The sequence below is a fragment of the Nerophis ophidion genome, linkage group LG09 (genome assembly GCF_033978795.1).
Source record: "Nerophis ophidion isolate RoL-2023_Sa linkage group LG09, RoL_Noph_v1.0, whole genome shotgun sequence".
NCBI lineage: Eukaryota > Metazoa > Chordata > Actinopteri > Syngnathiformes > Syngnathidae > Nerophis > Nerophis ophidion.
In genome coordinates, this window is record NC_084619.1 from 21965250 (window position 1) to 21993051 (window position 27802).

General features: G+C 39.5%; 1 protein-coding gene across 1 annotated transcript in view; it reads right to left on the reverse strand.

Moving 5' to 3' along the window:
• macrod2 (mono-ADP ribosylhydrolase 2) overlaps window positions 1-27802 on the reverse strand; it is a 1231520-nt gene that overhangs the window by 835815 nt on the left and 367903 nt on the right. Inside the window, exon 5 of the mRNA XM_061910570.1 lies at window positions 18877-18993. Within this exon, the coding sequence (XP_061766554.1) occupies window positions 18877-18993 (117 nt within the window). The remainder of the gene's footprint in view (window positions 1-18876; window positions 18994-27802) is intronic.

Genomic DNA, 27802 nt, shown 5'->3' on the forward strand with positions numbered 1-27802 from the left:
TAGGTTTGCTAACAATGTTAAAATGTCAATGCAAGGATCTTCCAATTAGGGCTGGGCGATATATCGATGTAAACGATATATCGCAGGTTTGTCTCTGTGCGATATAGAAAATGACTATATCGTAATATTCGATTACGTATATGTTCTCACACCGTTGCTTTAAGCTGCGTGCATTACATTACTGGCGTGTCTCACTCCTTCTAGTCTCTCCTTCTTACAGAGACGTAAAATAAGCCCGCATTCTTACATACGCTAACGTTAGCTGAGGCAGGTCGAGTTGCTTTTAGCTGCAGGCATTACACAACATGCGTGTCTCACTCCTCCTTGTCTCTCATTCTGACAGATACGGAAAACAAGCCCGCTTTGTTACATACGTCACATACTCTGGCGAGTCTAGCGTCATAGCTCTCGCTGAACAGAGAGAGAGAGAGATGGTGCGAAACTTATCACAAATGGAGGAAGAACAATAAATGCCCAACATAAAGAGCAGGGGGTCCATAATCTGGCGGTGGTTTGGCTTCAAGTGGGAAGATATTCAGCAGACAACAGCAATATGCTGTTCAATGTATATACTATGATGATTAATCTGTGTAATGACTGTATTATGCTGATAGTATATATTTGTACCATGAATTGATTAACGTGGACCCCGACTTAAACAAGTTGAAAAACTTATTTGGGTGTTACCATTTAGTGGTCAATTGTACGGAATATGTACTGAACTGTGCAATCTACTAACAAAAGTATCAATCAATCAATGCAAAGTATGCAGCAGAAGTGTAATTACTACAAAAAGGTAGCAACACTATCAATTTGTTCTTTCATTTCAAAAGTCACCCGCGAGAGAATGAAGAATATTTAATGAATACAGTTTTGGTCAATTGACTTAGTTGTAATTTCCCTCTCTGCATGAAAGTTTCAAATGAGCATATATTAATGCAGTATGAAGAAGAATGTGTTAATGTAGACACATGGAATCATCATGCTGCTGTGATTATATGCATCAAGTGTTCATTTAAGGCCAAAGCAAAATATCGTAATATATATGGCATAAAATATCGCGATATTAATAAAAGGCAATATCGCCCAGCCCTACTTCCAATGCGTTTACAGTGGTCCAAGTTCCCCTATAGAACAGGGGCATTGTTTTTTTGTTTTTGGTAATTTGCTACAAAAATGTTTATCTCACACCTTTTGATCTGTTTTCACCGGTGCACAAAGCGGGATTTGGACCCTGGGCCGCCAGTTAACCAGCCCTGCTTCAGATGAACTTTATCGTAAGATGACAACCATAGACAGCGTATGACAATAATGAATGCATGAGACAAGCAGATGTGTGCAGCAGCATATAAAATATGAATACATTGCAGAGCAGGATGTTTGTTGCCGTACAGAAGGACTCGGAGTGTGAAGACGTGCTGGGTCACGGTGGGGACAGGGCCGGACGAATGTCTGCACACGTCTCAGAGCATCCTGTGACTAATCAAAAGGTTCCGTTGTTGTGCGGGTAACGTCTACACAAGCGAGTGAAAAAAACAGGCCGAAATAACTACTTTTCAACCAATGAGTTTAAGCAAATAAAGACTGGTGCATAACAAGACTGGTGCATCCACACTCTGAATGGCGGGAATGGTGCAAAAGTAAAGGGTGGCTTTTAGGGGCTACAACTCATAAAACAGTCATGAAGACAATTAATTAAGAAAGCTCAAAATAGCAATGCAAAAATAAACAAACAATAGAATATTCCCGCCTTTCATCTAAATCTGATTTATTATTTAAAGCTCCCACACAGAGAAAAAAACAACACAATAAACAGCACATGCATTTTGAAGTGTCGATCACAAACTCCCCTTGGCGATTTAACAAAATGGGTAAAATATTTTGCATGAGAATAGAATGTTACAACTTCTACGTTCCTTCGAGGCATTATATTTACCAGGCAAACCTTCAGAGTGATATCAAATAGCCCTCCAGGGGAGGAAAGTGCAAATGCAAATGAAGCCCCAAGGTCTCTGCTAAACATTTTCACACAATAAACTCATGGTTCAGACTACTTTACTGCAAGGTTCATTCATCATCAATCCTCATTTAGCACTAATTACTAATAAAGGAGATTAGGACTTATTTTAGATTTTTTTCATAAGTATGTGTCCATTTTATAAACCAGGTTTGCACAGTTTACATCAAGAACACATACTGTACAGAAGTACAACTGAAAGGACACGGAGAGCATTCTGATATTCTTTAAAGATTTTTTTTTTTACTTAATAGAGTTCATTACATATCCATCCATCCATTTTCTACCGCTTATTCCCTTTTGGGGTCGCGGGGGGCTATCTCAGCTACAATCAGGTGGAAGACGTGTACAACCTGGACAAGTCGCCACATTATCGCAGGGCCAACACGGATAGAAAGACAACATTCACACTCACATTCACATACTAGGGCCAATTTTAGTGTTGCCAATCAACCTATCCCCAGGTGCATGTCTTTGGAAGTGGGGGGAAGCCGGAGTACCCGGAGGGAACCCAAGCACGGGGAGGATATTACATATCCTAAAACCAATTCAGTGTAAGTCAAGATGGTAAGCAGCTACTGCATACAATATAAAGGCCAATATATATTTTTTTCTCTATAACTGTAATTGTTGCATTCATTTTAATCCGCTTATTCCCTTCGGGGTAGCGGGGGGCGCTGGCGCCTATCCCAGCTGCATTCGGTCAGAAGGCGGTGTACACCCTGGACAAGTCGCCACCCCATCGCAGAATTGTAATTATTATATTTCTTAATCATCCAAACACTACATAAATATCACACAGGCCAAATCATTTTTTTCAGTGATTCTGTTGTATTTTTGTACAGTACAGTCAAATATAGTAGTACAAAATTGCCTCTATCTTTAATATTCCTAAAGAAACCAATCCATCAGCTGCAGTTATGACTGACAACGACTATCAAAAAGATACATAAGCCAGGAAATGATTTGTAAGTGTAATGTGTAAATTTAAAAGGCTATGTTTAAAAGGGAACTATGTTGATTTTTATATTTTCTGATTTACCAAAATGTTTAAAATGTTGGATAGTCTTGTTAAAGGCCTACTGAAATGAGATTTTCTTATTCAAACGGGTATAGCAGGTCCATTCTATGTGTCATACTTGATCATTTCGCGATATTGCCATATTTTTGCTGAAAGGATTTAGTAGAGAAAATCGTTGATAAAGTTTGCAACTTTTGGTTGGGCTCCTTACATCCTCACATTGTTTATAATGTGAGCCTCTAGCAGCAAGAGCTATTCAGACCAGGAAAGCGACAATTTCCCCATTAATTTGAGCGAGGATGAAAGATTTGTGGATGAGGAAAGTTAAAGTGAAGCACAAAAAGAAAATAAAAGAAAAAGAAAAAGCGACGGCTCCAGGCGGCGGCAGTGGGACCCGTTTCAGATGTAATTAGACACATTTACTAGGTTAATTCTGGAAGATCCCTTATCTGCTTATTGTTTTAATAGTGTTTTAGTGATATTGTAAAGACATACCTGAAAGTTGGATGGCTACACTAGTGTCTCTCAAAGAAAAAAATGGAGGAGCCAGGACACAGCTGCCTTTTTGAGCTCCAGGAGGAAGTCGCATAATCCACTGAAGTCTCCGGTAAGAGCTGATTTAATATCACAATTTTCCCATCCAAAAACTTGCTGGTTGATGTAGACAAACATCTTCGTTTGACCGCTCTGTGTGTAAAGCTTCACAACAAACAAAGAAACACCGGCTGTGTTTCAGTGCTAAAGGCAGCTGCAATACACCACTTTCCACCAACAGCATTATTCTTTATAGTCTCCATTATTAGTTGAAAAAAATTGCAAAAGATTCAGCAACACAGATGTCCAAATTACTGTGTAATAATGCGATGAAAAGAGGTGACTTTTAGCTGTGTGTGGTGCTGGGCTAATATGTCCCCTCCAACCCGAGACGTCACAAACACTCGTCATCATACGCGTCATCATTACGCGAGGTTTTCAACAAGAACCTCTCGGGAAATTTAAAATTGCAATTTAGTAAACTAAACCGGCCGTATTGGCAATGTTAATATTTCATCATTGATATATAAACTATCAGACTGCGTGGTGGGTAGTAGTGGGTTTCAGTAGGCCTTTAAACAATGCCAAAATATCAAATCCTGAGTAGTGTGCAGTTTAGGATGCCTCTGAAGGCTGTGTTTGGTAGTCTTGTTCTAAAGATCGGCTATGTCACAATGGATTGGACGTACAGTACGTATGTGGGCATTATTAGACATGCTGTGTCGGAGAGATTGCTGCCGCTGGAGCTTCTCGATTTACAAACCCCGTTTCCAAATGAGTTGAGAAATTGTGTTAGATGTAAATATAAACGGAATATAATTATTTCCAAATCCTTTTCAACCCATATTCAGTCGAATGCACTACAAAGACAAGATATTTGATGTTCAAACTCATAAACTTTATTATTATTATTTTTTTTGCAAATAATAATTAACTTAGACTTTCATGGCTGCAACACGTGCCAAAGTAGTTGGGAAAGGGCATGTTCACCACTGTGTTACATCACCTTTTCTTTTAACAACACTCAATAAACATTTGGGAAGTGAGGAAACTAATTGATGAAGCTTTGAAAGTGGAATTCTTTGCCATTCTTGTTTTATGTAGAGCTTCAGTCGTTCAACAGTCCGGGGTCTCCGCTGTCGTATTTCACGCTTCATAATGCGCCACACATTTTCGATGGGAGACAGGTCTGGACTGCAGGCGGGCCAGGAAAGTAGCCGCACTCTTTCTTTTACAAAGCCACGCTGTTGTAACACATGCTGAATGTGGCTTGGCATTGTCTTGCTGAAATAAGCAGGGGAGTCCATACCATCACAGATGCTGGCTTTTGAAATTTGCGTCAATAACAGTCTGGATGGTTCGCTTCCCCTTTGGTCCGGATGACACGATGTAGAATATTTCCAAACACAATTTGAAATATGGACTCGTCAGACCACAGAACACTTTTCACTTTGCCTCAGTCCATTTGAGATGATCTCGGGCGCAGAGAAGCCGGCTGCCTTTCTGGATGTTGTTGATAAATGGCTTTCCCTTTGCATAGTAGAGCTTTAACTTGCACTTACAGATGTAGCGACAAACTTGATTTAGTGACAGTGGTTTTCTGAAGTGTTCCTGAGCCCATGTAGTGATATCCTTTACAGATTGATGTCGGTTTTTTATACAGTGCCGTCTGAGGGATCGAAGGTCACGGTCAATCAATGTTGGTTTCCGGCCATGCCGCTTACGTGGTGTAATTTCTCCAGATTCTCTGAACCTTTTGATGATATTTTGGACTGTAGATGTTGAAATCCCTAAATTTCTTGCAATTGCACTTTCAGAAATGTTGTTCTTAAACTGTTTGACTATTTGATCATGCAGTAGTGGACAAAGGGGTGAAAGACTGAGCATTTTTTGGGAAGCTGTTTTAATACCCAATCATGCCACCCATCTGTTCTCAATTAGCCTGCACACCTGTGGGATGTTCCAAATAAGTGTTCGATGAGCATTCCTCAGCTTTATCAGTATCTATTGCCACCTTTCCCAACTTCTTTGTCACGTATTGCTGGCATCAAATTCTAAAGTTAATGATTATTTCTAAAAAAAAAAAAAAACGTTTATCAGTTTGAACATCAAATATGTTGTCTTTGTAGCATATTCAATTGAATATGGGTTGAAAATGATTTGCAAATCATTGTATTCCGTTTATATTTACATCTAACACAATTTCCCAACTCATATGGAAACGGGGTTTGTATGCCCTGCTTTGTCCTTAGAATAAATCCTTATGTGTTCATTTGTCCACATCATTTGGGTGCAATTGGATTAGTCACTCAACTTTCCGAAAAATTATCCATCCATCCTTTGGGGTCGCAGGTTGCTGGAGCCTATCTCAGCTGCATTCGGGCGGTAGGCGGGTTACATCCTGGACAAACTGTTTAGGATGCCACATTTTCAGAAAGTTAAGGACCGGTGGTTTGGACTTCTCCCTTAACTATTATCAATAGTTTGTATATTCCTGCTGTTTTTGAGGGCCTACTGCAAAAAAAAGCTAGTCAATCATCATCTTTATGAATATAGTGTTTTAAGGAAAGTGTTGCTCGTATTTTTAGTCTTTTCCAAGTTTTTTTTTAACCAAAGTTGCGGACCAGATTACCCCTGGCATTTATGCTATGGCATAAATGATAATAAAAGCACCTTATTTTTGTATGCAGTTCTGTATCGCTCGGCGGTTGAGCAGGTGTATCGAATGTTGTTATCGGTTGACTATACATGTACTGTTTATTAGGTTAATTTTTAAACCGTGACTGAAAAAAAAAAATAGCGGTGAGGTTTTCGTTCAAGATATGTATTTGACAGTGTACATTTTCAAATATAAATTCTGATATTTTTGGAGAGGCTGGGGTATGGTTTATTTTGCTATCAGGGAACACACCCACAGACAGACGAACAGACAGAAATAACACAACATTTACACCAAAACATATCCGATACATATTATTTAAACCACATAAAAGTGTGTTAAATGCAGATTGAAATCATCATTGGTACTTTACTTATTAAATTACCTGTGAGTTGCAAATAGTTTCCAGGCCATGCTTAAGAAACCCCTGACATAGACAACACAACAACTGAAGTAGCTTATTCTCCAAAGACTTTAGTAAGAAAATGAATGCTTGGTATTATTTAGAGAACAATATTACGGACATCAATTCATGCATTTTTTAGTGTTTGTTCTGTTCAGGGTCACGGGTGAGCTGGAGCGTATCCCAGCTGACTTTGGACGAGAAGCGTGGTACACCCGAGACTGGAAACCAGTCAATTACTTTTTTTTTTTACAAAATCTTTTGGAGAAGGCTACTTCAGTATCAGCGGTGTACTAAGTCTGGCCACTCAGATGTTATCAATTTATGTTGAACACATCGGAATGAGTCTAATGTGAAATGAAAGGCACAAGCAGGCTTTCATTTGGTTGTTTTCTTAAAGGGGAAATGCACTTCTTTGGAATTTTGCTTATTGTTCACAATCAATATAAAAGACGCGACAACATATTGATTTTTTCAATGCTTTCGAACTTGTAAATAAACATAAATTAAAGTCTGCTTACAACGGAGCCCCTCCCCTATACAAATAACTTAATTTAAATAACCGGGCTTCACGGTGGAAGAGGGGTTAGTGCGCCTGCCTCACAATATGAAGTTCCTGCAGTCCTGAGTTCAAATCCAGGCTCGGGATCTTTCTGTGTGGCATTTGCATGTTCTCCCCGTGAATGCGTGGGTTCCCTCCGGGTACTCCGGCTTCCTCCCACTTCCAAAGACATGCACCTGGGGATAGGTTGATTGGCAACACTAAATTGGCCCTAGTGTGTGAATGTGAGTGTGAATGTTGTCTATCTGTGTTGGCCCTGCGATGAGGTGGCGACTTGTCCAGGGTGTACCCCGCTTTCCGCCCGATTGTAGCTGAGATAGGCGCCAGCGCCCCCTGCGACCCCAGAAGGGAATAAGCGGTAGAAAATGGATGGATAAATAACCATTCAAAAAACCCCAACAATACCCCATTTACATTTTGTGATTTGAATAACTAAGTATCAGTGATATTGTAATCATACATGCAAACACAGACAAACTATTTATAGGGGCACAATGATGAGGTGGCGACTTGTCCAGGGTGTACCCCGCCTTATGCCCGATTGTAGCTGAGATAGGCGCCAGCGCCCCCTGCGACCCCAAAAGGGAATAAGCGGTAGAAAACGGATGGATAAATAACCATTCAAAAACCCCCAACAATACCCCATTTACATTTTGTGATTTGAATAATAACTAAGTATCAGTGATATTGTTATCATACATGCTAACACAGACAAACTATTTATAGGGGCACAATGATGAGGTGGCGACTTGTCCAGGGTGTACCCCAGCCTTCTGCCCAATTGTAGCTGAGATAGGCGCCAGCGCCCCCTGCGACCCCAAACGGGACTAAGCGGTAAAAAATGGATGGATGAATGATCACTACAGTGTGCCCCTATGTTTACATCATCAGGTGGACTGCTGCTTTCTCACTTGCTGCTCCTTTGAAGTGTATTCTAGATAATAAATCATGCCTCTCACCCGGGCAGAAGAAGTCTGAGTCGGTATTCCAACATGTTGGTACACTTTGACTGCCATTTGGGACCTGAAAGTGGCAAGGACGACACCCCTTTTCTTTGGGAGGAAAATTAGATATTTTTCATCTAAATGGGAATGTATGAAAATCGCAGAAATCGGTATCCTAACGACAGCAGACCCTGTACAGTGAGTGATGTTTCATTATGCTCTCATGAAGTCTACAGTGAGTAAAAATCAGTGATGGAAAAAAAACAAAAAAAACATTTTGATGCGTTTTTTTTAAATTAATGCACTGCATATTCCTGAATTGATCTAAATACATACATATTAAATGTTTTAATAAATCTGCCCGTTACTACATTACATATATACTTACATTATGTGTAAGAAAATATGAGGTGTTTGGATGTGTTTTAAGGGGTTTTATAGGCGGAATTGCATGGCTTCCATAGGCTACATTGTAAGCAGACTTTTGATCACATTTATTTAATATTTAGAATGCAAAAAAAAAAAAGCAACATCCATTGCCATGCCTCTCATAATGATTGTGAACGATAGGCAATTTTCCAAAAAAAATGCAGTTCCCCTTTATTCTAAACTGTCAGATCCTCATCTCATCCTGTTATGTTTTATGATGGTCAATAGGTATATTTACAAATATCCCATATTTTAAAACACAAACGTCATCGGAAACAATTTTGCAAGAGCATACTCATGAATATAGGCCATGGTGAGCTTCACTTGACATAATATTTTCATGTAATCGTGAATCTATGAACAAATGAGTTACTTGTCCAAAATCAGGGCAAATGGACGATTTCCTTGACAAGCTGATGTAGGAGATAGTTTTTGGAGTCTTTCCGCTATGGTAGGTGGGTAATTACTGCCATTGATTAATAATCCCTGGCCAGCCCATTATAATCAGTGCCACATGTGCAAAGGGAAGGCTCATTTGCCAGTGGGATTTGCAGCCTAAAATGCTTAGTTGGATGTAAAGTAGACCAGTTTTCTTGTCTTACACTTCAGAATTAGTGATAGGGTGGATGAGTATGGCCGAGTTTTAGTTGCTTGGTTTAGGACATGGTAACTCCAAAAAAGGAAAACTGTTTGATTTCAGACGGTGTGCTTTTTACCCTGTAGAGACTTATAAAATAGACAGGGGTTGGTTGTCACTCAGATTGGTTTTTACAGTCAGCATATTATCATTTTACCATGAATTGATTAACGCGGACCCAGACTTAAACAAGTTGAAATACGTATTCGGGTGTTATCATTTAGTGGTCAATTTTACGGAATATGTACTGAACTGTGCAATCTACTAATAAAAGTCTCAATTAATCAATATCATATTGTAGAATGGAAATATAACAGAAATGGGATGAGAGTTCAGCTAGGTAGTTTTCCCGAGAGTAAGACAGCTGGACTTGAGGTGAGAGAATTTTGTGTTTTTATGTCAAATTAAAAAAAAAAAAAAAAAAGTTTGTCCTTTGCACAGTAGCATTATGATAAATGTTACTCTTAAAAAGTGTGAAAGTAAATGTATAGTTTAGATTGTTGTTAGCAAGCTAACTAGTTGTTTCACAGTTGTTTGCCTGAATGCTAGCAAAAAATACCACATTCTCATAGAGTTGATTGTCACATATACTCATATTAAGGGTTGTACGGTATACCGTTATTAGTATAGTACCGCGATCGTAATGAATCATATTCGGTACGATACCACCTCTGAAAAGTACCGGTCCATTTTTTGGCATCACAACATCTTCTTTCGTATTTCAAAAAAAACATAAATATTTTGTTCATGAACTCAGGAAATATGTCCAAGGGATACATGAGGACTTTGAATATGATCAGTACTTGAATGTAAGAATATGTGTATGCCACCATGTGTCTGTTATCTGGGGGGCCAATTTACCAGTACTCTGAATAACTACGAGCAGATGTTAGTTGAAGTTATTAGTTTAGTTATACAATTATCCAAATTGGTATGATTTTTTTTTTTTTAGAAAATGTTCACACATTCAGCGTTAAGCACATGGCCATTACCGACACATTAACTTTGAATTAAGTGAATATACTCCATAATTTCCTCATAAGTGTTTATGCTGTTCTCTCGTTTTGTTTTCTGGCATAATTTGTTGCAAAATTTAGGACGATACAAAAAAAAAAAAGGAGGCCACATTGATTTGAAGCTTGTAATGAAGCATAAGCATTCTACAGAGGCACTATAGAGAGCCTACTGACCAACTGGATCTCTGTCTGCACTGGAGCTTGCAGTGCCTCAGACTGGAAGTCTCTGCAGAGAGTGGAGGTAAAGACCATCAGGACTCCTCTTCCTCCTATCGGGGAGATTTCAAAAAGCCGCTGCCTGACCAGCGCTCAGAACATCAGTAGATTTGGAGATTTAGAGTAGAGAGTCCTCCCAACCCACCAAGGACTGTTTTTACTGGTTCCGCAGCCTCCGTAGTAGAACTTCCAGGTTTTGTAACAGCTTTGTCCCTCAGGCCATAAGACTCTCGAACGCATCATAATAATCCCCTTGATTCCCCCCAAAAATGGACTAACTCGCTGGACTATAAAGAACGTGGATGCATGTGCAAAAGTGCAATATATTTATCTATGCAGTAATAAATGTATTTATATCTGCACCTTCTTTTGTAAATGCAAACACTCTGCACCTCATTGTTCTTATATCCTACACTACCATGAGCTAATGCAACAACAAAACATGTTCTTATCTGTACTGTAAAGTTTGAATTTGAATGACAATAAAGGAAGTCTAAGTGAGAAGGTGGACATATCGGTGTGGATTACAGACACAAAAAGGCTTCCAAATGTGTTTGGAAGGGACAAATATGACATAAATGGAAATAAAAGAAACAATATTTTGAGGAACAAACAAACAGACTGAGAATGTGACCTTAGAGAACACAGCTGAAGAGATGGCGCAATGAGTACTTCGATCAGTGCAGAGAGAAAGATGTTAACAACTACGGGCAAAGAGAACTCCACTTGTGTTCAAAAATTGGACTGAGTGCTTCCATTGAGGAACCGCTCAATCTATAATAAGTTATCTGCACAGAGGAGGTGTTTTACCCCAAGATAATTACAATAACAGTACCCAGTGGCAGCATGATTGCTCCCAGGTGACATTGCAGCTTGTTAAACTGTCAAGGTGTGCCCTGTTTTGGTGTTGCAGTCTCTTGATCCGGTTTCCCGAAAAAGACAGACTCGCAATTTATCTGCTCCATTTGTTTGACATTTTTTTACAATGCAGTGTGTTAATACAACCTAATTTCATCTGGGCCTCCACGTCTACTCTTGGCTGTCTCGCGGAAATCCTTCAGGGTTAGGTTAGGACCATTGGGACACTTGTCCCGACCGAATTACAACAAGTGACATCTCTTCCATTCATTAGTGTTTCCCAACCCCGACTTCGCTTTCACTTTAAAAGTCACACAGAAGCTCTTAAAAATGACCCCTCAAAATTAGAGCAGATCCATTAGTTGCTTGCTCTCACAGAAGTACAATTGTCAACTGTCCTTTAAAAAACAAATCGTCCCATATTTAGAAACATCCGAGCATGTGATATATTCCGCTGTCAAAGGATTCACTTCGTCCTATATTTTTATTGCCGTTAAAATAAAAAATAGTCCGTAAGATATCAACAAGTTATTTCAAACGACAAGAGCTTCCCAAGTCTGCAGTCTTACAGACTAAGCCAATGGACTAATCGCTCACTGTCGCTCTACATTTCTGGCATCTGTTAGTTCTGCCGTGGCTGCTATCACTTCCCAAGTTTGGCGGAAGCTAGCTAGCAATAATTCTATTCCTCCATCCATCCATCCATCCATCCATCCATCCATCCATCCATCCATCCATCCATCCATTTATCCATCGATTTTTCACCGCTTCTGGTAATCAGACTCCAAATCTGACTTTTTAGCACAGTCATAGTTTTTGTGGCTATCACATCAATGAGGTACATGCTAACTTAGTAGTATTAGGTGTCATTCAAACAACTCTGCTCTCTTGTTAGTATAATAATATCTTGTCCTCAAAACACTACAGCAAATGTGTATCTACAATGTTAAACATAACCATTCAGTGTCCAGCTTTTTGATACAGTGACCTTACAAGAGTTTACCTGGTAATACAGTAACTCAACAAAGGGTTAATACTTTTGATTTCAACTGTATATTAATGTGATGAATTCTGACATTTTTCTTTTAATGACAAATTAATACAATATAGCAAAAAGACAATAACCACACTGAGTGGAAATATTGTTTTATAAATAAAGCTTAATTGAAATGTTTTTAGTGATTTTAGCAAAACAAAAATATGTCACTTCTCATTTTGTCAAGGTAGTTCCAATGTTGATTAAAAATTAAAGCAGAACACTGAATTTAAACTGTTTAACGTACACAGGGCAGACTTCTGTGAGATAAATATGTTTATTTGTATACGGTTAAAGGGGAACTGCACTTATTTTGAAATGTTGCCTATCATTCACAATGCCTATATAAGACAAGAACACGTGATTTTTTTAATGGGTTCTACTTAATAAAATATGGCAAATACGAGTTGGCGAACAATACAACAAATAGAGTACTCTATCACATCCATTAAACCTCTAAAACAACATCCAAAGACTGCCAGCAATACTCCATTTACATTCAATAACCTGGATATAAACCAAGTATTAGCGATACTGTTAGTAAAAGCGCTAACGCAGACAAATTATACTTTATGGCGCCCCAATCAACAAGAGCTAACTAGCTTAGGCAACTATATTGACATACTGAGCTGCTGCAACGCCTCTGATTTGGTGAAAGTTAATTCTATATTATAAAAATCATGTGTCTCGTTTGTATAGTCCAGGGGTCGGCAACCCGCAGCTCCGGAGCCGCATGCGGCTCTTTGGCAACTCTGATGCGGCTCAGCTGCACAATCGCCGACCCACCAGATTGTCGCGGGGAGATTCCGGAATTCAATGCCTCTCCCGGACATCACCCGGAGTCAACGTTCTCCAATTTTCACTCGGACTACAATATTAAGGGCGTGCCGTGATGATATTACTCTTAACGTCCTCTTGAACGTCATCGCGCCCGCCATTCACGGAATGCTATTTGCATCCTCTTCAACGTCATCGCGCCCGTCATTCACGGAATGCTATGTGCGTGCCGACCGGACACATGCATTTCGCTACTTTTATCGGCACATGTATGAGATTGCAAGGCATACTGGGTGACACAGAGTACACTGACAGTTGTGATACAAACAACTTTAACACTCCTACTAGTATGCGCCACATTGTGAACCCACACAAAAGAAAAATGACAAACACATTTCGCGAGAAAATCCTCACAGTAACACAACATAAACACAACACAACAAATACCCATAATCATTTGCATCCATGACACAACCTGACTATGTTATACACCCCGGTAGCACCAACCCCCCCCCACCCCCTCCCTGCGTGGTTGAGGTGGGCGGGGTTTGGTGCTCGCGAGGTGTATAACATAGTCAGTCACAGTCGTGTGCGTGCATCTGCGGAAGCCTCTCACGACATGTTGCTGGACTGGCAAGCAGTTTGTACATGTTGTAGAAGGTGTTTAAGGCAATGGCTTCATAGCACGCCCTTATTCTTGTCACCTGGGTGACCACCAGCAGATATTGGCGAGAATAGTTGCGGCTCCCATTGTCTTCCTCATTTTGTGAAACGGGTCGAAATGGCACTTTGAGTGGTAAAGGTTGCCGACCCCTGGTATAGTCGAATGTTGTGGCCATAAACTGAGAAGATGGTTAACTTTGAAGTTCAACCTAGACCTGGAGATTGCGGGCAAGACACGAAAGGCTATTGTTAAACCTGCGTGACGATTATCATCAATTATGTATCCAAATGGGAAGAGATGAACATTTTCATTGGCATCCCAGTGAGAGCAGACATTGTACAGTAAGTGGTTATTTTATTATGTTCATAGTTTTTTTTGTTTAGCACTTAGCAATACTGCTACGTGATGCTTGGTGTTATACTTAAGCTGGATCTGTTTAGCACACAGCTTATAAAACTTGGGGCGGCATAGCTCGGTTGGTAGAGCGGCCGTGCCAGCAACTTGAGGGTTGCAGGTTCGATTCCCGCTTCCGCCATCCTAGTCACTGCCGTTGTGTCCTTGGGCAAGACACTTTACCCACCTGCTCCCAGTGCCACCCACACTGGTTTAAATGTAAATTAGATATTGGGTTTCACTATGTAAAGCGCTTTGAGTCACTAGAGAAAAGCGCTATATAAATATAATTCACTTCACTTGTACATTATCCTCTGCATATTCAGGCACAACAATTTAAAGATCTGGATCATCATTTGTCCCAAAGTAGCATTTGTTGGCTCTGAAGGTTCTGTGAAATGAATACACTGTTGTATGCATAAGATGACCAGAATATGTATATATAACATGTTATTATAATTGTGTATTTTACTACATTACATATACGATGCTTTCAGAAATGATTCACAAATTCTGCCAGCTGTCAAATAGTAGAAAAATATGTGTGTGTACATTGTCAGTCATCAGGTCATCTAATCCACACAAGTTAAATGGATGCAACTCTGAAACATCTTCAACAAACAAGTAGAGTCCAGTTGGCTTAGGGAGTTAGCAACTCTACACAAAAGAGAAACGGATAAAACCCAAAGTTCATAAATTGTGAAAGTTGTGTGGTCCGGTAATAGAACAAATGAAGGCTGAACAAAGAATCAATCAAATGGAGAAACAATAAGCCTCTTAGTATTTGTTTGTATACAGATGATGCTCTCATTCAGCCGTATCAGCACCCATCATAATAATCATCTCCCGACAAAACACTCCCCATTTAGAAAGATTACTTTTTAAAACTACTACAGTTAGATGAAAATGTTTTTCTTTTCATTAAAATCCTGCACAGTACTTTTTGATTGGACACTCCATCATTATGAGCAGGTGTGCAAATGTCGATAGAATGTGTGTAATATGTATCAAATTCTTCATCGAGTATAGTCTCTATTTAATCATTCAACCTAATGCATCTACTCACCTGGTTGCATTCATCATTGCCATGTCAACATGATCAACAAACAGGAACAATGGGCACCAGCTAGAGGTGTGGGTGTCAGGGGTGTCAAACTCATTGTAGATCAGGGGCCACATGGAGGAAAAGTCTATTCTCAAGTGGACCGGACTGGTAAAATCACAGCAGGATAACTCAAAAATAAAGACAACTTCAGATCTTTGTTTAAAAAAGAGAACACACACATTTTGAAAATGTACAAATCATACTTTTGTAGGGTTTTTTTTTTTTTACACTTACATGTTGCGAATAATAGTATTCCATCTTTATTTGTCGTTATTTATATTTTCTGAATAAATCATGTGATAATGTTCATCAGTCATCATTGGTGTTAATTTGCAATCCATCAAGATAAATTACAGAATGTTATTTATGTAGTTTGATAATTGTCCTCAACTGACGTACTAACATGATGTGGTTTATTTATACAACAGGGGTAGAGAACCTACAGTATGGCTCTAGAGTCAGATGTGGCTCTTTTGATGACTGGCTGTCAGATAAATCTTAGCTCGCATTGCTTAACACGATAAGTAATGAATACATCCACTGGTAATCACAGTGTCAAAAATAACGTTCAAAATATAAAACATTCTCATGCATTTTAATCCATCCATCCGGTTTGTACCGCACCTGTTCAAGAAGTCGCATTAATGGTAAGAAGTATTTTATTGATTGTTGGTTAGCTTCAGAATAACCGTGTGTTTAAAAAGAATAAGAGACTAAGTATACTCTAAAAATGTTGGTTTTACTTAAAAATGCACGCATTCTGTTGTATTCGGTCTTAAAAAAGAATATTACATAGCTCTCACAGAAATACTTTTTTTTAAATATTTGGCTTGTATGGCTCTCTCAGCCAAAAAGGTTCCCAACCCCTGATCTACAAAGATATAAAGAATTGCTATTGCAACATCCAGTGGACACATTTAGAAGAGCAGTTTCTTTCATTTAAAACTTTCAGATTAATTTTTATACTTAGGCAGATAAAACCTGTTCGCTGGAATTGTGTGATGTATTACATTGTATCGTAAGCATGTTCGAAATAAACTGAAACTGAATGAATATGGATTTACTTTTATAAAATTCTAAACAATTTTGGGTCCTACTTTTTATTTGGAAACTCATATATGTACAGTTCTTTGATTATAAAAGTGTGATTCAGTTTTGGTTTTTTTTTTAGCTAGAATCTATAATCCTCCACCTTCATAGTCACATTAATTATGTAATTATTTCTTTTTCTTTTGAACAAAGGCCACTGACTTCTTCTGGGGAGCATAAATGTGATGGTAGCAACAAGCGTCTGCTAGCACATATGCCATCACTCATGTTCTATACTTAAAGTCTTATCAGCAAGAATGTTAATCCTACACTTAAATAAAATACATTTCATTTAACAGTAAAGAAATGTTTCTGCAAACGTTATATTTTGTGACATTGCTGGCAAACAGAAATAGCCATGTTACCGTGAATTGATTAACGTGGAAGTGGACCCCGACTTAAACAAGTTGAAAAACGTATTCGGGGGTTACCATTTTGTGGTCAATTGTACGGAATATGTACTGAACTGTGCAATCTACTAATAAAAGTTTCAATCAATCAATCAAAAAAAACCTGCCCAGCGAACTAAAGCAGACAGGAGATACTTGCTTATGAGAAAACTAATAAGAGACCCTGTGCTTAGTCCGTTTCCTATGATGTATTTGTTTTCTTCACTGCATAAAACACGGTTAAGTTCGTATACACACTAAGCAAACAGGAACATATATCTGATCAGCACAATATGCAGTTACATTAAAAAGATAGCTGCACCAGGCTAATTCACATCCGTAGTCCTGTGAGACGGCGTGGCGAAGTTGGTAGAGGGGCTGTACCAGCAATCTGAGGGTTACTGGTTCAATCCCCACCTTCTACCATCCTAGTCACGTCCGTTGTGTCCTTGGGCAAGACACTTCACCCTTGCTCCTGATGAGTGCCTTGCATGGCAGCTCCCACCGTCAGTGTGTGAACGTGTGTGTGAATGGGCGAATGTGGAAATACTGTCAAAGCGCTTTGGGCACCTTAAAAAGGGGTAAAAAATGCACTATACAAGTACAACCCATTTACCATTTATCATTTATAAGCCGTGCATTTAGCGTGCACAGTGACAATTACACAACACAATTAGAAATATATAAAAATATTAAAATCACATAATAAAATCAAGTGCCGTATTTTTCGGATTATAAGTTGCATTTTTTTTTCATAGTTTGGCCTGGGGTGCGACTTATACTCAGGAGCGACTTATGTGTGAAATTATTAACACATTACCGTGAAATATCAAATAATATTATTTAGCTCCTTCACGTAAGAGACTGGACGTATAAGATTTCATCGGATTTAGCAATTATGAGTTACAAATTGTTTGGTAAACCTATAGCATGTTCTATATGTTATAGATATTTGAATGACTCTTACCATAATATGTTACGTTAACATACCAGGCACATTCTCAGTTGGTTATTTATGCGTCATAGGTGGCGACTTGTCCAGGGTGTACACCGCCTTCCGCCCGATTGTAGCTGAGATAGGCACCAGCGCCCCCCGCGACCCCAAAGGGAATAAGCAGTAGAAAATGGATGGATGGATAACGTACACTTATTCAGCCTGTTGTTCACTATTCTTTATTTATTTCAAATTACCTTTCAAATGTCTATTCTTGGTGTTGGGTTTTATCAAATACAATTCCCCCAAAAATGTGACTTATATATGTTTTTTTTCTTCTGTATTATGCATTTTCGGCAGGTGCGACTTACACTCCGGAGCGACTTATACTCCGAAAAATACGGTACAAGTACAATATCCACATACATTGCTAGTCACAAATCAGTGTGCAATGTCGTCAAGTTACAGTACTTTTTTAGCAGCAGCATTTAAAGTGCAGAAGTAAATAAAATGCAACAGTTTATCGAAGTCCTTCTAAAAAAAAAATCATACAGGGTGATAACCATCAGATGGTACCCAAAAGAGTATCATCCAGTAGCCCATTTCTTACTGCATACGTAGACAACTCAACATTCTCATCAAAACACCTGCCTCCCTTGGCCGTATATCCACCGACCTAACTCTCTTTAGACCAGGGGTGCCCAAAGTGGAGCCCGCCGAGTCGTTTCATTTCGCCTGCCAAAGGGTGACTCCCCAAAATTGTATACATATTCATACTCTTTCTAAGCTCACACAACCACTGACGTCACATCCACAAGGCTATCAAGTTGACATCTATCGAACGTGATGATGGCCACGACCTTGAACAATAGCGGTATGGGAATAAACCACAGACTTTGTGTGTGTGTGTTTGTCCCACAGCCTATCGGGACATTTTGACTTTGGCCCATGGAGGTTGAGCGCCCCTGCAATACACTGTGTAAGTGTACCTAATGTTGTGACCAGTGGGTGCAGAATTTTGCTAGTCTGGTAGATAGTGCATCATCAACTCTTTAATCAGTGTGTGACACAGGTGTGATGGAGCAGCTTTCATTAGCCACCAGTGCGTGCAGACACGCACACAGACACAGACACAGACACACACACACACACACACGGAGCGCAAAGAAAAAGCATTAATTACTGGTACTCACATCTTGCAGGAAGATCATAGCCGCAGGTGATCTTGGCTTTGCCGGTATCGCAGCCATTTAGTGTTTGACACTCATCATAGAGACAGGGACCTGCCGCTTTGTGTATGCAACCGTCGACTGAAACACACAGACATGCACAAGTGAAAAGAGGCCGACCTGAGAAGACATTTAGAAGAACACGCATATGACAGCTTCGATATTGCAACGAAAACAGGAGAATAACTGTGATACCTCAACTCAAAGACTAGAATGGGTCTGTCACAGTGTGCTGTGCTTGTTCCTAGTAAATATTGACAGGCTTAGGAATGAAATTAGCTGGGCTAGGATCTAATAACGCCTCCACACACAGCGAAAATGAGACTGTTCTTCCTGTAATCCCTCTCCCCTGTCAACAGCCATCTACAATCAGATCATTAACTATATTTTCTTCCCCGTGCTGGGAATCTTATATCTGGCCCAGTGTGATGCGGCTCCCGTGTTCCGATTCTGTCGCCCTCCCTCTTAATGTGTGTCCTGGTTCTGCTGAAGGAACCGAACCCCCATCCCTCCTGCAAGGTTTTAATTTTACCGGGTTAAGGCCACGATTGCCAGTGATTGATGGCACGTCTCACACAAGAAGGCAGAGAGATAGAAATCCACATTATCCCACTCTGAAAGCCTGACATCCCTCCAAGAGCATGTTATCAATCACACTGAACATCATAAAATCTGTCTGAAGTTGTCCTGAAGAAATCCTCACAAGCTATTAGGGGGATAACAAAGCCAAGAGGAAGAACAATGACGGATAGACAAACAAAGGTGAACTCTTTCTGTGTGTTTTTTTCCATTTGACCCGTGCCGTGGCGAGAACTAGCCTTATCCATCAAATGCTAGGTTTGGAAAAAAAGCAAAACATAACGGTAAGAAATTAAACAAACATAGAATAACAATACAGAGTCTTCAAAGGTGACCAAAGTCGAGACAAAAGACATTTAAGGACGGGGTGGTCCTTTATCGGAGTTCTTTTCAGTTTCTCAAGGATGAGTCAACAGCTGGGCGAAAGGTTTTCCGAGCTCTATCCATCATCTTTAATGGAGTGAGGGACAGCCGGTTGACAGAGACGGATCCTGATGGCTTTTGGGAAAAGTAACATGAGTCTGACAGTGATGTGGATGTGGAGAGGGACTGCTCTGGTGACAGTGGATGCTGCTTAACACAGCACTGAGCTGATGTAGTGCCGGCTACCAGCTTGGAATTTTGATCATACCCCAACGAGATCGCCCATGATAATCAGGTGGACTTATTTCCATAATAATTGCATTTTAATATCAAACAACGGTGGAATACAATAGAAATAATGGGACTGAAAACAAGGGGCTGTCACTGGTGCACATAATAATTTAATTGTGTATTCAGGTGACCATTTTCCTACACTGATTATGTTGCAGTGCCTTATGCTAGAATAAAATATTAAAATGTGTATATATATATATACATATTTAACAAGACATGATTGGGAAATTTGGATCAAGTCATAAACAAATAAAAAATGTATTGCACACTATTTATGGTTCGATAATACAGTTGGTACTTTTTTTAGGCATCAATCAAATTGTGTCTGTAGTACTGGATATTGCTTCATATAAAAGCAAAAGATGCCATATCCTGAAACATTTGTTGACCTTGACATCCTCTCCGGTTGCAGACCAAACACTGGTGCAAACACTGTTCGAGGAAACATGCACAAAAGCAGCACTCAAAACAAATGTATTCAAACTGCCTCGAGAGAATGTTGCCATTTTAAATGCCAGTAAAACAATTATACCTGATAAGAAATGTTTGAATGTAGGGTAAGGTGGTACTTTTCCAAACTGTGCTATATCCATGCTAATTTACATTGGATTTGCCATATAAGTGCTACTGATTAGCTTTAGCAATTTTAGATGGCAATTTCAACCTCTCCAAAATCAAACAATTGTTGTGTATCAAGTACAACACATACAGCACAAATCCTTTGCAGGGCGCAACATTGGAGTAGACTGGCAACTTTAGGTTCTTGGCAAAGACCACTTCCTTGTTAGGCAACTAACGTATTGGAATTGGAACTGCATGCAAAATAGAAGATTTAATAGTTGCAAATGACAAATATAAAAAAAACAAAATACAACAACCAGACAGCACAGTTATCACAATCGGTTTAGTTTAAAGGGGAACATTATCACAATTTCTGAAGGGTTGAAACCAATAAAAATCAGTTCCCAGTGGCTTATTTTATTTTTCAAAGTTTTTGTATTCATGCACAACGTTATAAGTTTGATGGACAAAATGAGACAGAAAAAGAAGTGGCATTAATCACGTCTTAGCCAACATATCCAGAGGGTTTACCTCGCTCGTCTGCGGGACGAGACTCCCGTCGTCCCTCAATAGCTTGCACTCCGGCAGATTCAGTGGTGGTCTATTTTCCAATATTGCAGATTTTGTTGACTTTATCGTTGGAAACGCATCTGCTTTGAGTGACGCAGGATATCCACACATTCTTGACATCTCTGTCGTAGCATAGCTGTCGTCGGTACAGTGTGCGGAACAAACGATGGAGTTTCGCATCTTATGGCCGCTGGTGCAACTTGAATCCGAATCTGTTTGTTTTGTTACACCCTCAGACAATACACCGACGAGGCATGATGTCTCCAAGGTACGAGAAAACAGTCGAAAAAAACGGAAAATGACAGAGCTGATTTGACTTGGTGCGTGTAATAAGATTGAGAAAATGGCGGATTGCTTCATGTTGTGACGTCACGGGTAAAAGGTCATCGCTCGACAGGCTATCAATTGAAAGTAGTTTAAATCGCCAAATTCACCCTTTTAGAGTTCGGAAATCGGTTAAAAAAACATATGGTCTTTTTTCTGCAACATCAAGGTATATATTGACGCTTACATAGGTCTGGTGATAATGTTCCCCTTTGATATGTTACAATACAAGCTTGTATTATTAACCAATTAACATATACATTGTTAACACACACAAAAGTACACAATATTGGTACTGTTGAGCACTGGTATCGAGTCTGTAGTTGCTGCTTTCCAAACATAAATTAATTTGCATGAGTATGCACAAGGCAACTGGCAGGTGAAATTGGCTGTTGTTTAGGTTTAAAGCTATTTTGGGTTCAGGGAACGGAACTGATGTTTTGTACACCTCACAGTGGTATGAGGACAAATATGAGTTTCCTATTCCTGGTCAAGAAAAGCCAGCCAGGTTAAAACAAAACGTAATAATACACTCCTCCAGTTTGCAGTGTTCCCCACAGGAGTCTACACTCTTTAGACATTTCTCATCACTACCAAGCATGATCCCCTGCTTATACATTACGAGCACCTTGGGAACCCAGCGTGCATAAGCACACCAGGCCTCGTGCTTCAGTTGAAGAAGCTGGGTCGAAAGATAAGATTCAAAATGATGGCTTCAATTTCCATTTCCCAGATCCTCTTCCTTTCCCTTCCTGATGTTCTCTGTACTGCATCTCAGCCTGCAAATGTGTCCACCGTGCCCATAAATAGAGCACAAGATAGTGAGGATGCGGCTGATTGACAGATTCGAAGAACATATTTGATTTACCTGCTTACAGGACAGGATGGAATACTTCTGAAGCATTGTGCGTCACATGGATACATCTGTTTGAGTGACGTAAAGGAGACGTGGGGGAGGAATGGGAGCCAACAGACAGGCTTTAATTGGAAATCATATCAACAACTGGTTGTCGGGTAATTAAAATGTGATCTTGTGTAGGTTTAATCAATGGAAAAATAATACATGTGTGTGGCCATTTTACCAGATGTGTTTAGTCAATCCATTTCCGAACTCAAGACGAATTTTCATCACTATCCCAGCAGATTAATAAATGTTGTATAGCTGAAACATTAAAGGTCTGGCCTCAGATTCTCGTTAAAATAGGATGAGATTTAATTTGGGAAATGAGGATGTGACTTATTTCACTTCATTACTGAACAGCTTAGCTTGTAATGAAATCCGGGAATACATGTTAATATTTATTCTTGTTTTGACTCTATTCCACCAAGTGTCAAGAAATGTGGAAGCCTCCTGTGGAATAGTACTCCAAATACAATATTTAGTTGTTTTTTTTCATACACTGATAACGTAGAGTGGCTTGTTGATGCTTTAACTCAATCCATTTAGATGCAACAATTAGATTTAACTGGGTGGAAAACGAGTTTTTTTTGTTGATGCACCTGTATTGCATCAAAAAGTGACAATCAAAGCAACCCCTTCTTTCTCTTCTACCAGCTGTAATCTTGAACTACATCTTTGCACGTCAACATGAACTTGGCTAAGAATGCATACATTTTGCAACTCGTAACGGTTTCTTTTTCAGAATATATCAGAAATTCCAGACTCAGCATGTTCGAAATGAACTCAAACCATAACCAAAACACAAATAAAACAATTTTCAACTCCATCCATCCATCCATCCATTTTCTACCGCTTATTCCCTTTCGGGGTCGCAGGGGGCGCTGGCGCCTATCTCAGCTACAATCGGGCGGAAGGCGGGGTACACCCTGGACAAGTCGCCACCTCATCGCAGGGCCAACACAGATAGACAGACAACATTCACACTCACATTCACACACTAGGGCCAATTTAGTGTTGCCAATCAACCTATCCCCAGGTGCATGTCTTTGGAAGTGGGAGGAAGCCGGAGTACCCGGAGGGAACCCACGCATTCACGGGGAGAACATGCAAACTCCACACAGAAAGATCCCGAGCCTGGATTTGAACCCAGGACTGCAGGACCTTCGTATTGTGAGGCAGACGCACTAACCCCTCTGCCACCGTGAAGCCCAATTTTCAACTCCAAACAGAAAAAGGACTGTGTTGTTTTATGTGCTAATTCACATATAGTTGAAACCTAAGCATAACCATTTGAAAATGGCTTATAAGGTAGTCACATCCACGTTGCCAGTTACACACCGCCACCTTCGTCTGGCTACTGCCACTGGTAAAGTTACTAAACATGTCACACCTTAGTAAATCTAAGAAATGTTATCATCAATTTTTACACCTAAGAATCTAGTTTATTTTACCGTTTAATATCTACACCGTCTATTTGGATTTGTGTATGATACTCTTTGATGTGCGTATATGGAAGAGAATGCAGTGCGTCAGGTTGGATGCAACATGGAGTTATGCCGAACAAAATGTGGTGGTAATTTTACTGTTGGCCTTGGCTTGCCATCAAAGTAAGCCTATGCAATATATAATATGTTATATATTATTATACATAATTATTTCAATGTTGGTCCGTGCGGTCAAACTCGAGATTTTAGCAGAGTAATGTCAACAATCTGTCCCAACTCCCGACTAAAATATTGCTGTGTAACTTTACAATGCATTTCGCTAATCGAAAATAGTAAAATGTGACATAATTACTTAGTAAACCATCTTGCAAGAAGCATAAACAAGTGAAAGCTACAGCCAAGGACTCGTCGGTTGCCATTTGAAGTTCCTTGGAGTAGGACTCGGATTCGGCTGCATATCTGGCAACCGTCATGGAGAGCGGGAGGGGACTACAGCATTTTGACCGTGATTGCAGTACCATTTCTGGCCACATTACTACAAATGACACTTTTAAGTGAGAAAATGATGTTTGAACTGGCTGTTACACAAAATGGCTGTGAGAAAGGAGGTGACTGCGCTGCAGCTCCACCCTGCATATCCTTCTCAACAGAAACAACAATTTTAAACATAGTGTATCGTCTCTTCAGCAATATCATATTATAATTGTACAGCTGCTGGATGACTTCAATGAGAACTGCACTTTTTTTTTTCCCTCACAATAACAACACTATTAATCATATACATGCTTCATGAGGGACAACACATTTAATAAAACAAGTACATACTGTTTCGTGTCTGCTCTCACTGGAATGCCGACTGATGGGAAGTTCATATATTACCGTTTAGATTAAAAAAATGTATCATAAGCCTCACAAAGGGTTAAGAAAAAGCCGGTGCCGCAAACTATTTTCTTTTTGTGTCTTTCTAACCATCCTCAGGTCTAAGTTGAATTTCCCAGATGACCAACTTCTCGGTTTCTGTCCACATCCTTCCACTCTACAGGTGAGAGGAATGATTTATAATCTAGAATGAATATTTACCACTCAGAGGTGATGATGCAGCAGCTCAGTATGTCAACACTTCCACTGCACAAGCTTTAATACTCTGTAATCACGGCGTAGCTAAAATTAGTCAGTCTGCATAAACGCTTAAAATAACAATATTGCTAATGCATGGTTAATAATCAGGTCACAATATGTAAATGAAGTATTATTGGTGTTTTTTTGGATGCATTTTAGAGTGGTTTGGAGGCAAAAAGACATACTACTATTAGCACATTTTCCAGCCACCTAGAACAAATCGATTACTACAAATTACAATGTAAAAAAAAAAAATATATATATATATACTCACACACATATGTGTTTATGTCTCATAATGATTGTGAACAATAGGCAAAATTCCAAAAACAAGTGCAGTTCCCTTTTGAGGGTCTGATTAAAACGAATTAAATTGATACGTTTTGCTGGCGTTTTTTGTCCATGTTGTTGTTTTTTTTTCATATAGGATATATATTGCCATATATTCTATTTGAAAAAACTTTCTGCAGTGTGCATTTTCTAGCGTCTGGAACATTCCAGCGCATGCATGCTCGCAGTTAGTGCCAGCATCTCCCAGAGTGCATTCACGGCGCACTAAAAAGTGGGTTGTGCTGTAATGCACTGCGGGACAACTTATAAAATCTCCCCCACCCAAATTGTTTTTTTTAAAGAATAGAAAATAGTACATAGATGTCGGCTGCATTATTCAAAAGGAGCATGTTAACATGGATGTGTTGTTAATGAGTGTATTCATGCTGAAAGCCTCATAGTACAGGGGACCCCAACCTTTATGTAGCTGCGGACCGGTCAACGCTTGATAATGTTTGTTATTTGTTTTATTTTCTTGTCATGAAAAATGGGAGTTTTTTTGGGTTGGTGCACTAATTGTAAGTGTATTTTGTGTTTTTTATGTTGATTTAAAAAACAATAAAATAAAAATAAAAACTTTTTTTTAAATTAAAAAAAAAATTTAAAAAATAATTCTGCGGCTCGGTACCAATCGAGCATGGTGGTTGGGGAGCACTGTCATAGTACATTCAAAATCCTCATTTAAAAAAGGCTGTCTGCACCACTTCCGTACTTGTTAAAGGGGAACATTATCACCAAACCTATGCAAGCGTCAATATATACCTTGATGTTGCAGAAAAAAGACCATGTATTTTTTTAACCGATTTCCGAACTCTAAATGGGTGAATTTTGGCAAATTAAACGCCTTTCTGTTCATCGGTCTTTTAGCGATGACGTCAGAACGTGACGTCACCGAGGTAACACACCCGCCATATTCATTTTCACATAACAAACACCGGGTCTCAGCTCTGTTATTTTCCGTTTTTTCGACTATTTTTTGGAACCTTGGAGACATCATGCCTCGTCAGTGTTTTGTTGGAGGGTGTAACAACACTAACAGGGAGGGATTCAAGTTGCACCACTGGCAAGAAATCTGCCGCCAGACCCCCATTGAATGTACCAGAGTGTCTGCACATTTGACCGGCGATGCTAAGACAGACATGGCACCGAGATGTATGGATAACCTGCAGATGCATTTGCAACGATTAAGTCAACAAAATCACAAAGGTGAGTTTTGTTAATTATGTTGACTTATGTGCAAATCAGACATATTTGGTCACAGCATGACTGCCAGCTAATCGATGCTAACATGCTATGCTAATCGATGCTAAAATGCTATTTACGCTAGCTGTATGTACATTTGAAACTAGATACCCACATTTAATGCGAAACAAACACTTACCAATTGACAGATTTAAGTTGTTCCAGTGTCACAAGAAGCGAAAGTCCTGATCATTTGGTCTGCACATTTTATCGGCGATGCTAATAAGGCAGCCATGCAATGGGCCACTTCATTAGGTACACTCACGCTATGACCGAATAGTGTCAATAGCTATTCGCTCAATAGCTTCAATTTCTTCTTCAATTTCTTCTTCAATTTCGTTTTCGCTATCTGCCTCCATACTCCGACCATCTGTTTCAATACATGCGTAATCTGTTGAATCGCTTAAGCCGCTGAAATCTGAGTCTGAATCTGAGCTAATATCGCTATATCTTGCTGTGGTAACCGCCATGTTGTTTGTATTGGCAGCCCTGTATGACGTCACAGGGAAATGGAAAGTGGTTTCGAAGATAGTGAAAATAAGGCACTTTAAAGCTTTATTTAGGGATATTCCGGGACCGGTAAACATTTTTTTAAAACTTCAAAAAATACAACAAGCCACTGGGAACTGATTTTTATTGTTTTTAACCCTTTTGAATTTGTGATAATGTTCCCCTTTAACAATTGTACAATGTGTAACAGGGGCCAGCCAGTGTGGCTAACCCTAACAATATTCTGTTTAAGCTGTTTAAGAACATTTTCCAATAACTAAAGCTATCCATAACCTACTTAATTTAGATGTTGTTATTTTTACATCCTCATGTACATGCTATCGTTCTTGTGGTAGTTATAAGGCTAAATCTGGGACCTGCAAAACTAAATTTCATATCATCTTATTTTTGCTGGTGTGGCATCACATGTCTTTGAATTCGTTAACTCTGTGTTATCCAGGGTAAATCCCACCTAACCTTATCTCTGTTCACACATACACAATGGTCGTTTAAATCTCCCCCCACCGGCGCAACGCGACCTTTTCCGCATGTGCAGAAAATACGCACATCATGGTCACCTCCGGTGTTGCTTTGTGTGCAAGTTCTTACATTTAACTTATCTGAACAATTTCCAATGTTGTGGTATTTCAATTAACTGGAATCTAGTTTGCTG